Here is a 15,336-nt window from a genome sequence, read left to right as displayed (position 1 = left end):
ACTCCTAACCTGTACTGGTGCCTGCTGTTACTCCTCCCCAGGTGCAGGACCCTGCACTTGTCCTTGCTGGAACTCCCTGAGGTTTGCCTGTACCCAGCTCTCCAGCCTGTCCAGATCTCGTTGGATGGCAGCACAGCCTGACAGGGAAATAAGAAACATGGAAATAGGCCTTGAAAGTAAAAATAACAAATTTATAGTGGAGTCTGTTACCCACAGCAACAGTCATCATCACTTAAAAGTCAGGAGAAGACAAAGATGAATGTGTACTGCTTTCAGCTCTGTAAAAACATGGTAGTTCAACACTAAAGATGACTAACCTTTCAGCAAATCACGCTATCCATGAGCCAACGTGACTGCAGCTCTGGGAGTGCTTAGCTCTGGCAAGGTTACACTGAAGATCTGCAAATAATCAGGAGTTTCACCTAACTCAAAAGCTGTCATGAAGTTGCATAATACACAGGTAAGCTGTGGAACCCTACAGCACAAGATGCTTTAAAAGGAAGAGCAGAAGACAGGAGTGCACAGCAGGAACTGCAGAATGGGGGTGAGTCACTTAACGCTACACAAAGTTTGTCACCTTGAAACTAAAAAGAGGAGAATAAACATCTGCCAGGTTCTGGCCAATGGGCATCAAGCAAGTGTCTGCTTTAATGAGCAAAGAATTCAAAACTAATCCCCTGGAGACTCTTCCTTAAGGCATCTGGTGCAGGATACTCAAATAAGATGACTAAGTTGAGTCAGCAGAACAAATTTGTGCCGCCTGTTTGCTTCGCTGAATGTTATCTGGCCCTCCCTGCTGGGGTTCATGAAATTCAGTTTCAAAAAACCCATAGGCAAAAAGAAAACCAAAACTCAATCAAAACAAAGTAAAAAACCAACCCCACACCCCCCCAGCCTTTGCAGCAGAAGGAACTACAGAAAGCGGCTCTGAAACTGGCTGTCAGAGCTCTTCCCAGCCCTAACAGAAGCTAGTGTGTGTGTCCCTCTCAATAGTTCAGAGGAGGTGAAATATCCTGCATGAAAAACAAACAGGAGTAAATGTTTACTACCTTTAACATCACCAGAATAAACATTTACAGTGTGTATTTTCCCCAGTCCAGCCAGCAAGTTGCTAAAGCAGCATCAAATTAATTTCTGCAGCACGCTTGAGCTTCACACCCAATGAAAGAACATAAGGTTTCATAAATAGCTCTTCCTGTTCTACTTCCTTCTATATACAAACATCTGGGCCCAGTGCCCAGCTGACTTTATGTTAGAATAGTTTTAATTGCTTTATTATCTGCTTTGCTGTAATCAATGCTTTTTAATACATTGTTTCTTCCTGCTTCTTAGAAAGAGCCTTCTCTCACGTACTCCACCACCACCCCCATTAAACAACCAGTATGGTTGGTTGCTTCTTTCCAAGCTCACTGCCACCAATCTCTTTAACTCCAAGATCAGTAATTTAGAATCAGAGAATCACAGAATTGTCAGGGTTGGAAGGGACCTCAAGGATCAGCCAGTTCCAACCTGCCTGCCATGGCCAGGGACACCTCACACTACAGCAGGTTGCTCAGAGCCCCGTCCAGCCTGGCCTTAAAAACCTCCAGGGATGAGGCTTCCACCACCTCCCTGGGCAGTCTCTTCCAGTGTCTCACTATTAAACATCTTGAACAGAAGTCTTACAAGGAACAGCTGAGGGAGCTAGCAGTGCTCAGGCTGGGGGAAGACCTCATTGCGCTCTACAAGTCCCTGATGGGAGGCTGGAGCCAGATGGGGACCAGCCTGTTCTCTCAGGTTACAATGGACAGGCGGAGAGGAAGTGGCCTCAAGTTGCACCAGGGCAGGCTTAGGGAAAAATGTCTTCACTGAAAGGGTCATCAGGCATTGGAAGAGGCTGCCCAGGAAAGTGGCAGAGACACCAGCCCTGGAGGTGTTCAAAAGACATTTGGATGAGTTGCTCAGGACCATGGTCTAACAGCTGTGTACAGGAAGATGTTAGGTTGTGGTTGGATTTGACTGTATGTTTTTTTTCCAACCAGGCAATTCTATGATTCAGTTTAACTTTGTCTCAGTCATTTTGGAAAGCCACTTGGGGCACAACTGCAGTCATGACCTTCTGCATTACAAACAAACACTAGCACCAATGCTGACAACACCAACAAGTAGCCCTCCTTGTCCCAACAGTTTCCAACCAACCTGTTGTGCTGACAGCCAATGCCCTGCTTCAACATGACAGTTCCATACCCTCAGGGTTTCACCAGTCCCCTCAGCATTTAAGATGTTTAAAACACAGACCCAGAAGTTATCAACTGATCAACTTAAAGATACATTGCCAGTAACAAGTGCTGTGGGTTTGTCTTTTGGGGGGCTCCCCCCTTCTCTGTAGACAAATGGATCAAAACATAAGTCAGCAGTTTTTATACCAGAGGGCATAAGCTACACTCTAATTATTTCAGGCTTCATCTTTGTGATGCTTTCCACAAGGAACTCTTTTGAGTGGCACAATGCTTCAGGAAAGGAAGTTCTTAGGGGGAAGGCTGGGTAAGTCAGTACTAAGGAACTTGATGTCACAGACTGAGAGGGTACACATCTACCTAACAAGCTCTCCAGCACCATGTTAAGACATGAAGACAGACAATGAATAAGAGCTATTTGTGTAGTTGTCTGGATAGAAGTTTGTAGCAGCAAAGAGAAGTGTGCTAGCTAAGGAAAAGACTCCCCAAACTGGAAACTGCCAAGAACACAGGCATCTTAGAGCTTTCTGTTAAGATGCTGAGGCATTCCTAACAGGGAGGTGGTTCAAGGCCAGGTTGGATGGGGGCCACAAGCAACCTCATCTAGGGGAAGGTGTCCTTGCCCATGGCAAGGGGGTTGGAACTAGATTATCCTTAAGGTCCCTTTCAATCCAAACCATTCTATGACTCTATGATCAAGTAGGTGGACTAGACGATCTTTCAAGGTCCCTTTCAACCCAAACCACTCTATGATCAAATAGATGGACTAGATGATCCTCCAAGGTCCCTTTCAACCCAAACCACTCTATGATCAAATAGATGGACTAGATGATCTTTCAAGGTCCCTTCCAACCCAAACCATTCTATGACTCTATGATCAAGTAGGTGGACTAGGTCTTTCAAGGTCCCTTCCAACCCCTAACATTCTGTGATACCCTAGTACACATAAGGATCAAAGATACATTTACATGTCTCACTGGTTCTTTACTCCCCACTTCTAACTGTGATGGTAAACAAACCCAGGAGATGCACTGGCAGATAGTGGAGTCCCATGGTTCCTGCTTCTTTTACTCTTCTGCCTTGGTGTTGCTCCACTTTTGTTAAAAAGATCAAGCCAGATTACAGCCAGGAGTGCAACGGCAGCATCGGGCTCACAGTGCCTCATGCAAGCAGCTGAAGGAGGTCATGGAGTTTATCATCTGCTGAATTCCTCACCCACAGAAAGTATACTCTTTCTAATGTACTCTGCACTAGCTGGGGGTGGGGGGGTGGAAAACTGTTATTTGATCCATGTCTCGTTATTGTTCCACTTGCTTATTAAGCAGCAAGTGCCATTGAGAAGTCAGGCGTTGCTGAATTTTTAGATCAGCTTGTAATCATCCAAGAAACAGATGGTGATTACAGATTCCAGGGGCTGGGGGGGGAGGGGGAGGGTGAAAGGGGTGGTGCGTGCTTAGGTTTGGTTGTATTCTGTTGGGGCTTTTTGTTTGTTTTTTCAACTGGTAGAGTAATGCTCAGTAACTTCACCAGGCGTTCATTCTCCTCTCCTAAATCTCTTTAACTGAATGATTGACACAGGAGGTGATGGCTCCAGCAGGCCGTTCCTTACCTCAAAAATCAGTTACAAGAAAATCCAACTGCTATTAATGCTCTTCCATCTTTGGAGGCGATCTGCTTTGAAGGACCTAAGCCTAGCTCTTTACCAATTCCAGCTTTCCTAGGAAGTTTCCACAAGAAGCAGGCAACCAGCCCAAGCAAGAGCAGAGAGTCGCCACTACGGTGCCTAGACTGCAGAAAACACAGAACCCCTGGCCACAGAAAACAAGGAAGGAAGAGTTATTTCTAAAAGCATTAGGCAAAAAAGTTACATGATACCTTCCTTCTCTCTCCTCCTTCCTCCAGTTCTTGGAAATGCAGCAGCAGTGACAATATGGAAGTAAGGATAAGGATGTTACTTACCACAGCAGTTGTAAATGAAATATTACAAGCATGCTAACCAGCTAAAAATATAGCTCTAAGTCACACTAACTGCTAAATGTAAGCATTTGTTTCAATAGCACAGCCAGATTATCTCTGACACAGGGTAAAAGATCAAGATAAGATCGACTCTTAATGATGCAGATGCCTGCAAGATCCAAGCACACTGACAATTAGTCTTTGCTGCTTCAAATCATCAGGATTATAATCTCAGCTAGAAAATGGGACACAGTTGCTTTCCCTTTTGCTTAGCAGAAAGTTTCATTCATTCTGCAGCCTATTTCAGCACACCAAGACGTGAATTCAACAGCCCTGAATGTCAGCAGGTTACTTTTTTGCTTCTTAAGATGTACAGATAACGTTAACAAGTTTCCACCACCACCCCCCTCCCCCCCTCTTGCCCTTCTATGTTGTTACTGAATTTAACTGCATTACCGAGCAAGGTTTTGCATTAAGTACCTCTTTACTTCTACCTAAACAACTGAGGCCACCCAATCAATTTGCTTGCAAGTGTCTGGGATGGGGGGTGGGAAGATGTGTAATTCATACAAACACAGGGTAACAGACACCTCCCTGCAGACTTCTTTTTTCCTCCCATTAAGATTTCACACCTTTGCTGTAAGCCCTCTGCTCTGTGACACCGATTCTCAAGATCTCATGTTTCCTCCCAGGACAAGAGAGTTAAGAGAACAGTTCTGGGAACTTTTTCCCCTACGATGGAGCTCCTTCACACATTCAATTTAAAATCTGAAGAGCCTCCAACACTCAGCTACCAAGTAGGGTGGTATTGTGGCCCCAGGATCAAAAAATGTAACAGCCTGTAGAAAAGCTGCTTTTCCCATTTTAGCTTCACCAAGTGCTTGCTTCCAATATATGCTGCATCCTGTCAGAAGTGTGGGAGCTGCATCTCAGCTTCACTGTTTCAACACATGCTTATCTCCCAAGACATTTAGTAAGACTCAGAGACTGCTATTGTCTCACTAATTGATATGCACTGCACTGGAAGCACTCTTAAATACGATTTTTCAGACGACTATTATGTTCTAATTTGATTTAATTACTATCATCATGAGCTATGATATATGCTTGCTTCCTAGCCTAACTTTTGCTTACAGATTTCTATTTATTCTGCTAAGAAATCTAAGGATCCTTAATTCTTGTTCTTAATGAATCCATTCTTATTTGTGATAACCACACTGACCACTTACTCCCATTTGCTGGACAGTGACACATCTCACGTTGCACCAGGGGAGGTTTATGTTGGAGATTAGAAGAAACTTCTTCCTTGAAAAGGTTTTCACCCACTGGAACTGGTAGTTGAATGCCTATCCCTGGAGGTATTTCAAAGAGGCAGAGATGTGGTGCTGAGAGACACGGTTTAGGACCAGCCATTGATAGGGCTCCAGAATGGCTGGACTCAAAGGTCTTAAAGGGCTTTTCCAACCAAAACGATTCTGTGACAGAACATTACAAAGGGACAGGGCAAACACTTAACAGAGGAGCCTGTAGTACTTCAGTGCTGTGATGTTTAGATTTGGACACATCAAATTTACCTTATTTTATTCCCTCTCATTCAGAGGGGTTTTGCTTCCATGAGGCCTAAGGCAATTATTCACAATTACACCTCAGAGGAATGCTATCTGCCAGAACACATAGTGGATATTCACACCTACAACCATCACCTTCACATAGACATGAAGCAGCATTTCTCTGAGCATACTCTATTGCTGAGCTTGCTCCTTGAGCCCTTCAAGTGAAAATGAGCTATTGCAAACTAAAATCCTTTGTGTGCATGAGCCTTCTGCACACAAAGATATAACTCTTCTGCGTTTTATCTTCTAATGGGACCAGCACGTGACTGCAGGAGTCATGCACAGCGTTGTGTTTGTCACTATTTACTTAGTTGTTATTTGCACTGGAGAGGTTTTTCCTCTGGAAGTAGTGGTATTTCCAGTATGAACACATGGAGCAATGAGCTGTTGCAACAGGAAGATCCCTGTTCTGGTCAGAGAGATCTTCTCCCCCTCTCCCCGGGGAGACTGCCAGTAGCTAGCACACTGCTATTCCATACAAGTCTCTCACTCTGTAATGATCAGCTTGCTTTCTTTCATTAAAAAGGGCCTGTTTGGGAATTTCGCTCTCAATAACAGTAGACACTAAAGAAGGAGCAAAAGAAACTCGAATTCTTTAAATCCAAACCTGGCAAACAGCATATTCTGCACTTCCACAATTAAGAGATTTTTGCTTTGGAGATAAATAACTGGTTCCTTATCAGAGCACGGCATAAGATGTCACAACTTACAAGTGATCCACAGAACACTTGAAACCCTTTGTCACCATTGCCCATCGGCTCCCAGGACTCTGCCTTCAGCAGAATATTTAACCTCAGCAGACCTTCTCCTACCATGTAGGTACAGTTAAAGGATTTCCTGCTAGCTCATCACTTCAGCCACTGTGCTGCTGAAGACAGATCTAACAGTGCTTCCCCTTGATGCTCAGCTTTCAGGCTTTGGTCAAAAAACTACCAAAACAGACACAAAGGAAAAAATCCTCACAGGAAACAAAAGAAATAGTGTGTTAATACTGTGGGCTGCCTCCCCTCTTTCATGAAGCTGTTACAACATTTGTAGTCTAATGTGAAATTGAACAGACATAAAAGCTGTTAAGTATCAACAAAAAGTAACCCATCTAAAGCCAACATTTGGGCTCTGCACTAGAAAGCCAAGAGAAGTTTTTTTTGGCCAAACTGTCTTGCTAGCTGTTTTGGGGTTTGGGTTTTTTGGGTGATCTTTGGGCTCTCTACACTTTTAACCCGCCAGAGGGGCTATTTAAAGATGTAAAGCTGCGACTTGAGCCTCATAATGCCCAAACCATGTGACATCTTTACCAGGCTCCTAATTTTAACGCTGAACAGCAGCGGTTCAGCGTTACCGCGGCGGGTCCCGGAGCTCCCCAGCAGCCCATCATGCAGCCGCAGGGTGATGGAGCAACCCGCAAACATCGCAATTCCGCTGTTTTACCACGCCAAAATCCGGCCCTCCTCCCCTCCCCCAGACGCAGAACCCCCTCCGCAGACACTTCGCTCCAGCAAACCGCCCGGAGGACGGGACAAACTTGGCGGCCGAACGCCGATGTCCGGGCTGCCGGGCTGTTGTTTTAACCGCAGCTCATTTATGCAACGCCCGATGGCGGGTGGTGGCCCCGGCTCCACTCCCAGCGCCGGCCACGCACAGCTACCACCCGCTCACTGTCTGAGGGGCGAACTCCCCGATGGGTAGCACACGGGATCACCGCAGCCGCCCAGCCCCGCGCCTCCCGGGCGGCGGGGCGCGCATCCCCCATACCGCTGGGACACCGCAGCTTCCCCGGCGCCCCCCGCCCGCGCTCGGTAACGCGCTCCCAGCCCCCTTCCCACTCCCCCCGCCCCCTCCCCACGCCTCCCTTTCTCCTCCGCCAAGAAGGAGGGCGACAGCCGGCGGGTGACTCCCCGGTCCCGCTACTGTCTCCGCAGCCGCCTGGCATCATGCATCGTCCTCCCTTCCCTTTTCCCCGCATCCCCGGAGGGGCGATGCCCCGGTGGGGCGTGGGGCGGGCGGAGCCGCGGCGCTTACCGAGTGGTTGACCCCCCACATGAGGACGCTGAGCAGCGGGTCGCTAGCCCGGAACAACTTCACTTTTTGCGCCACGAAGTGTTTTTTCTTGGTCTTGGTTTTACTCGCCATGACGGGCACGATGCTGCTGGGGGCCGCCATGGCGCTGCCGGAGGCGGGAGCGAGGGAAGGCAGGAGTGAAGAGAACCGCAGGAACGAGTCAGCGCCCCGGCCCCGCGGGCAGGCGAATAGGCAGACAGCCGGCGGCAGGCTGGCAACCACGGGATGCGGCGTACATCCCGGCCTGGCCGCCGGTGCCGCACGCTGAAATGGCCCCGCTCGCACGGCGCGGCCCCGCCTCCCCCGACCGCCCCCGCGGGGGAGCCACCGCCCGCCACGCACCGCGCCCCGCCCCCGCAGCCGGCGCGGGAACGCCGGAGGAGTTTCGGTTCCTGCAGCGGCGATGCGCATGCGCCGCGCACACCCCGGCCGCCGACCGTCCCCCGTGCGACACAGGGAGACACGCAGCACACACCCCCCGTGCACCACACGCCCCCTCCCCGCGCACCACCCCGAGTGCACGCGCACACCCCCGCAGCCCGGGACGGCGTCTGCGCGGCCGCGGAGGCGAAAGCGGTGCCCTTAGGGCGACCTCGGGGGAGCCGAGTGGCGGGGAGGGCAGAAATTGACAGAATCACAACAACGTTGAAATTGACAGAAGCGTTTCGGTTGGGAAAGCCCTTTAAGATCCTCGAGTCCAAGCATTCTCTAACTCTTCTGGTGCTAAGCCATGGCCCTCTGCACCACATCTCTGCCTCTTTGAAACACCTCCCTGGGGAGCCTGTTCCAGTGCTTGGGAACCCTTTCTGTGAAGGTCTCCAACCTAAACCTCCTCTAGTGCAATTCGATTCCATTTTCTCTCTATCACTCCTTACTAAGGAGAAAAGACCAACACCCACTCCACTCCAACCTCCTTTCAGGGACTTGTAGAGAGCCAGAAGGTCTTGCCTCAGCCACCTTCTCTCCAGGCTGAATAATCCCAGTTCCTTCTGCTGCTCCTCACCAGCCCTGCTCTCCAGACCCTTCACCAGCTTTGTTACCTTTCTCTGGACCCGCTCCAGCATCTCAATGTCTTTCATGTAGTGACCAGCTTGAAACTGAACCTAGCAGTCAAAGTGTGGCCACCCCACTGCTGAGTACAGGGGGACATCCTTTCCCCGGTCCTGCTGGTCACACCATTCCTGATCCCAGCCAGGATGCTGTTTGCCTTCTTGGCCACCTGGGCACACACTGGCTTTTCTTCAGTCAGTTTGGTCTCTTCCCCCAAGTACAAATGAAAGGACAAGAGGAATCAGCCTCAAGTTATGTCAGGAGAGGTTTAGGTTGAGCATTAGGAAAAAATTTCTTCACCAGAAGGGTTGTCAAGCCCTGACCCAGACTGCCCAGGGCAGTGGTGGAGTCCCCATCCCTGGAGGGGTTTAAAAGGTAATTAGATGTGGTGCTGAGGGCACAGTTTATTGGTAAGCTGGCAGTGCTTGGTTAATGGTTGTTGGACTTGATGATTTTAAAGGTCTTTTCCAAACTAAAGGATTTTATGTTTCAGAACAAGACTAAGAGGAAAGGTGGGAGGCTGGATGAGGAGTAAGGCTAGGACAGGGGGCTGCAATGGAGGACTGGAAGAGGAGGATCACTGAAGGGTGAGGGGACTTTGTAAACCAACCCCAGCTCAGCGTCTGCCCAGTGAAGAAGGTGGTTCTCATTCCCTGCCCACCACCCTGCTTCCCACCCTCACGCTCATCTCCAGGTCCCCATGGAAACAAAACCTACCATCATCCTAATTTTTATCTTAGTACTTATACACATCATTACTTTGGGCAGTTTTTGTAATATTTACTCAAGTTTCCACTTGCCTTCCCCCATAGTGAGACCTCTAGGAGTAAGAAGGACCTTTGAGGTAGGACTTTGCTAATTGTTCCTGACCTAGCCCTCAACTGTGAGCCCAGTGATGTGTTTTGGTCAGCACACAACAAACACTGAGTACTCAGGAGTACTGCACCCTCACAAAGTATACCTGCTGGCTGCAGATACTGTATTGTTCACCAGCTGATCCTTCAACAAGGTGACCAGATCCTTAGAGAGGAACAAGAGTAGGGCTGTTTCAGGAAGGTGGACAAACCAGCAGCCAAGGGTCATTCCAGTCCAAGCAGTGCCCTCAGCAATGCAGCCCAGTCCCACAGGGTCCACACACAGTGGGCAGAGCCAGGTTCTGGCAACGACACACATCAGCAGTCCCAGAGAAGCTGAGGTGATGGATCAGGTCCATCCAAGAAGTCACAACACAGGCACAGAGTCTATCCAGAAGACAGGGCCAAAACCAGGACTGCAGACAAATTGCCTACGATATAAACCAAGGTATAACCAGACTACAGTGCTGGAGACAGGTCTACCTACAACATAGCTCAAGCAAAGACTTAAATGAGACCTCCCTAAAATTAAATTGAGATCCTGGGCAAGAAGGTGTTCCCAGCTGAGGCTGCTGAGTGCAGTTGAGGTCAATAGGTGAGCTCAGGGCCCTGACACAGTATTGCAGGGCTGCTCATAAGTTTAAAAGCTTGATGCACCAAACAGTTTTTCAGGGATCTCATCCTCTCCATTTCTCTTTTACCCTCACAAGCCCAGCAGCATTTCATCTCCCTCCTGCACAGAAGCAGTTAATGCCATTTATTATGTGGTCCCTTTTCTGCATCTACTGGAGAGCAGGGGAGAACAGAGAGGCTATGTTTCATTTCCTCTCACCTTTTCTTTTGTTTGAGTGAGGAGTTACTTAGGAGTTACAGGCAGACTCCACTGTAATTTTTGTTCTTGAAAATAGATTCACAACAGCACCAAAAATTTCTGCTGCAGTCAATGGGAGCAGCTGAACAGTCAGCGCCTTTGAATGAAAGCAGGTCACTCAGGTGCCTAAATATAGATTTTGAAGTCAGACTTTCAGAAGAGTTCAGTGCCCATTTTATTCCTTACGTTATGCTTAGGCCATGACATCTGAGCATTGCACAGTGCTGCACACACCGGTGTGGTAGCACCTGTCACATGCACGTCTTTCATCTTCCTTCCAGACAAAATCCATACAGTGAAGCATTTTGGTTTCTAAATGTGTAATAAACAAGCAGCATCTTGGTAGATTTGTCACAGGGAAGGCAAAGCTGAGGAAGTTGCTCTTTTTTTCCTTCCCCCCAACCCCCCCCACCCCAAGACTTTGTTGTCATCTTGGCCTAGATTCCTCTAGAGAGCTCTTCCCTGCAAATAGGCATCCTTGTTGTATCAGGAAAGTTGTTGCATGAGAGGAACAAAAGATATTGACCTTAAGCTTTACAGCAGAATTAAAATCAGCTAAGGGCCTGGGCTGTCTTCACAGCAGGGACTGGGACAGAGATTCATCCTCTCCAGTTTTAAGCACCAAGAACAGGCTGACTAGCTCCCCTCCATAGCTCCCCTCCAACTCATTCTCTAGGGTTCTCCTTCTAACACTAACCTGAGAGCAAAAAATCTTATGCTAAGCCACGGACTAGGATCCCCAGCCAGTGTCTACACCAAAGCATTCTTTATGGCTGTGTTCTCTTCACAGTCCACCTTTTCTTTTGGCACCATCCCTTTTAAGCTCTCCTCCAGCTGCAGCTCTAGGCTGTCTATGTCTGAATGCCCACCTTAAAACAAATACAGATCCTTAGACCAGGACTCCCAGCCAGTGCCCTCAAAAAAACCCAAACACTCTCTCTGCCATGTTTTCTCTACCCTGTGCTCTTTCTTTTCAAAGCTCCTTTCTAGCTCCACCCCAGCTGCAGCTCCAGGCACTCTTTCAGCCATAACCTTAACCCTGACACAAACCAGATGCTGGGCTTTGGACATGGTCTGCAGCCAGCACCCACACCAGGAAGTTCTTGCAGCCAAGCTCTTCATGCAGCCTGCGCTTCCCCAGGACAGTCATTTTCTATGCCCAAGCTAGCTGCAGCTCTTGTCAATTTTTTTATGTCCACCACAACCTCAAACCTCACACTAAACCTGACAGTTATGTTCAGCCTTAGGCCTGGTTCCTCAGCCAGTACCCCCACCTAAAAGTTGTTGCAGCCAAGTTCTTTGTGGCCCAGTTGTTTCACTAGCAGCTGCTTTCAATACTTCCTCCAACTGGAGCTCTAGGCTCTCTTTTCTTCCCAACACTAATCCTAACCCTCATACTAGCTGTACACCAAGCCTCTGACCAGTGCTGCTATGCGGCATCCACTGAAAAGAGTTCTTGCAACCCAGTTCTTCCTCTACCTCATAATTTCTATACCAATTATAACTGCAGCTCACCCACCACATTCTTGAAGCCAGTCTGTTTCTGCACTCTTCCCTGTAACAGCCCTCTTCTAGCCCTCCCCAGCTGCAGCTCTAGCACTTCTCTTGTCTTTTTATCTCAGACCTAATCATGGCCATAGGATGAGTCTTAGGGCAGTGCCCACACCAAAACATTTCCCCTTCCAAGTTCTCTCTGCATCCCACCGTTTTTCTCCAGAGTCCCTGTGTAACCCCATTCCAGTTGCAGCAGCAGGCTGTCCTTCTCTCAAGCCTTCCTCCTCATGCTTACTGGAGGCTGATCCTCAGACACAGGCTTTCTCTAGAGTGCTTACGGCCCAGCTCTTCTCTCTGCTCCCTTATTCCTTATGGACCATCTTTTTGTGCACTCATGAGGGGGTTTTTTATTCATACAAGATGAAAGTTGTATTTCAGTCCATGAACAATCTTCTGTGGCATGACACAGTATATGCTGCAGCCAGCATTCCTGGTGCATATACAGAGATGCAAGATCTTCTGGGACAGTATTAAAATGCTTCAGAGCCAAGCCCAGATCTGGTATACCATTGCCTGCAGTGGCTACAGGGAAGCAGCTCTTGAGCAGTGTACCTCTACAGCTGCTTTCATGCTGCAGTGTAGGTGAAACTGCTTGTTTCACTTCACAGATAACCTGTGAATAAACCAACTTAGACACTGTGACGATGGTCTTGGCACTGACAGGAGGCTGAAGGACCAAACTGTGATAGTACAAGCCCTTCTGAGGCTGCAGCAGGTCCTTAGCTAGCTCTTGGAAGTCTCTGCATCTGTGAGAACACTTGTAGAAATACAAGAGGAGATTCATCCTCTGACTTACTGCACATTTCAACTCCTGACTGGCACTTCCTACTTGACTTTAATGTCCATCCCCTACAAGTGTCTGAGATGATTTCAGTGAGTCCAGAGCTGTTTGATAACTGAATGTAAAGCTTTTGCAGTCTATGAAGGCTGAAGAAGGGAGCACAGTCAAGGTTAATTCACAGAGCTGGGAAACTGCATTGAATAAACAGGTGTGATATCACCAGTGGACTAAGCTAATCTTTCTGCAAGCACAGAATGTGCTCTGCTGCTGATGAAGTAGCTTGCTATCCTGAATAGGATAGCAGAATGGATTTGGAAGCTTCAGCAGAGACCAAAAGGAAGACCTTCTTGGCTTGCTCCAAGCTGCAAGACAGGCTTGGGGAAAACATTTTTTACCCTGTCTGCTTCATTTTTCCCCCTCTGTTGGCACTACTTTTTCTGCTTCGTCCCACTCCTGCAGTAAGATGCTGTCTGCTGGAAGCTGATGGACAGGAGGGAGAGAAGAAGAGAGAACAATCTAGCAAAACTGTGCAAATCAATGTCTGCCCTTGACTGAGTTCATCAATAGCTAAAATAAATTAAAACAAGGATGTGAGCTCTCACCTTGAGCAGTAAGAAAAGCTAGGAATAGCCACACCCAGCAAGACCACTCCTAAAAGCTGTTTGCTGGTTTTGATGCTTGCTGCAAAATTTTGTTCAGTATCCTTGTATAGACACAACACTGATTTGTTGCTTTATTGCAGTATGAAAAACAAAAGGGCATAAATCCCTTGCTCTTTCTTTCACTGGTCATGCAGAACAATTCTGCTGGGGAGTCTGAGTCTCTAATTCTGAGGAAAGGGCTCTCAGCTAGTTTTGAAGGCAGGCTTTACCTAGCTACTGGAAGGTAGCATTTCCCTCTACAATTATTTTCTGCAGCTGCAAAGAACAGAAGGCCCACAGACTTTCCCTGGGCCAACTGCCACAGAAACTAATTTCAGCTAAGGCAGGCTTCTAAATTGTTCCATTACTCTGTAAATTGGTCTGGGCACATGTCACTTCAAGCCAAGCAGGGTTACTTCAAACCTAGCCTGTAGTGCTAAAATACTGCCACTCTTTTAAAGACCATGTCCTGCAGACATGATGAAAATAAATAATATCTGAAGTGAGTTGATCTTCTACATGAGCATGAAACCTACGAGGATGTCAAACCATTTTGATTGGAGAATCCTCCGAGACCAGACCAGATCTTTTGAAGACAAAGCCTTTCCTTCACTTGTAAAGCAGAAAAGGAGAAACAGAAAACCAGTCCCTACAAACTATTTTAAATACAGGCTTCTTAATTACTCTGTATTCAGAAGGACAAACACAGTCTGTATGGGGGGATGACTACTGCCTGTGCAAGGTCACAGGCAGAAAGCACCACCTGCCAGTTTTCCAACCCACCATCGGGAGCTACAGGAGCCACAGAATTTCACATTATTATTACAGAGCATTCCAAACCTACAGAACAACATGGAAAATGCAAACCCAAAGCTGTTATAGACTCACAGAATCATTTCAGCTGGAAACAGCCTTGAAGCTCATCCAGTCCAACCACTCTCTAACTCTTCAAAGTCGGGTGCTAACTCACCAGCACCCTCAGCACCACATCTCTGCCTCTCTGAAACACCTCCAGCAAAGGGGATTCAACCACCTCCCTGGGGAGACTGGTCCAGTGGTTGAGGACTCTTGCAGGGAAGAAGTTTTTTCTGACAGCCAACCTAAATCTCCCCTGGTGCAACTTGACAACATTTCCTCTCATTCTGTCATTTTTTACCAGGGTGAAGACACCAACATCTGTCTGTCTCCCACCTCCTTTCAGGGAGTTGCAGGGAGTCAGGAGGTCTCCCCTCAAACTCCTCCAAACTAAACAGCCCCAGGTCCCTCAGCTGCTCCTCACCAGCTTCAGTACCCTTCTCTGGATCTGCTCCAGCACTTCAATATCTTTTTTAGAGTGAGGGCCCAAAATTGAACCCAGTACTCAGTGTGGCCTCACCAGCATTGAGTACAGAGGGAACAATGAAAATTAATTCACAAAGATCAAAGTAATAATTTCTTCAGCAGAAAGGATTCTGACATTTTATTTTATGCACTACCAGTTTCCTTTTGTTTCTCTACAGGAAGCACAGAACATAACCAAAGGCCTGCAAAGAGCCTATCAGCTCCAAATAGAGATGCAGCATGTAACCTCAGTGATGCTTTGGGTTTTTTCTTGGGTTGGTTTATTTAAAGGTGAACAAAGTAGACAGCCCACTCCAGTCTAGGCTAGGAAACAAGCAGAGCCAGGCACAACTCCTTTAGTCACAGCCCTAAAAAGCAGTAGAAGCCAAGAGAGCTCCTTCTCACCTTGTTCAACTCTCCAT

The 15,336-nt window shown here is 47.7% G+C and overlaps 1 protein-coding gene across 1 annotated transcript in view; it reads right to left on the bottom strand.

Annotated features, from left to right (window-relative positions):
- The window catches only part of PIP4K2A (phosphatidylinositol-5-phosphate 4-kinase type 2 alpha), a 135,210-nt gene extending 127,092 nt beyond the window's left edge, over positions 1-8,118 (bottom strand). The window contains exon 1 of the mRNA XM_068146331.1: positions 7,805-8,118. Coding sequence (XP_068002432.1) covers positions 7,805-7,945 — 141 coding nt within the window. The 5' untranslated portion in view covers positions 7,946-8,118. The remainder of the gene's footprint in view (positions 1-7,804) is intronic.
- Between the last annotated feature and the right edge of the window lie 7,218 nt (positions 8,119-15,336).

Source organism: Melanerpes formicivorus, unplaced genomic scaffold (assembly GCF_026170545.1).
Source record: "Melanerpes formicivorus ecotype bairdi unplaced genomic scaffold, bMelFor1.0.p_v2 SCAF_13, whole genome shotgun sequence".
Classification (NCBI taxonomy): Eukaryota; Metazoa; Chordata; class Aves; order Piciformes; family Picidae; genus Melanerpes; species Melanerpes formicivorus.
This window is presented reverse-complemented; position numbering and strand designations above follow the sequence as displayed.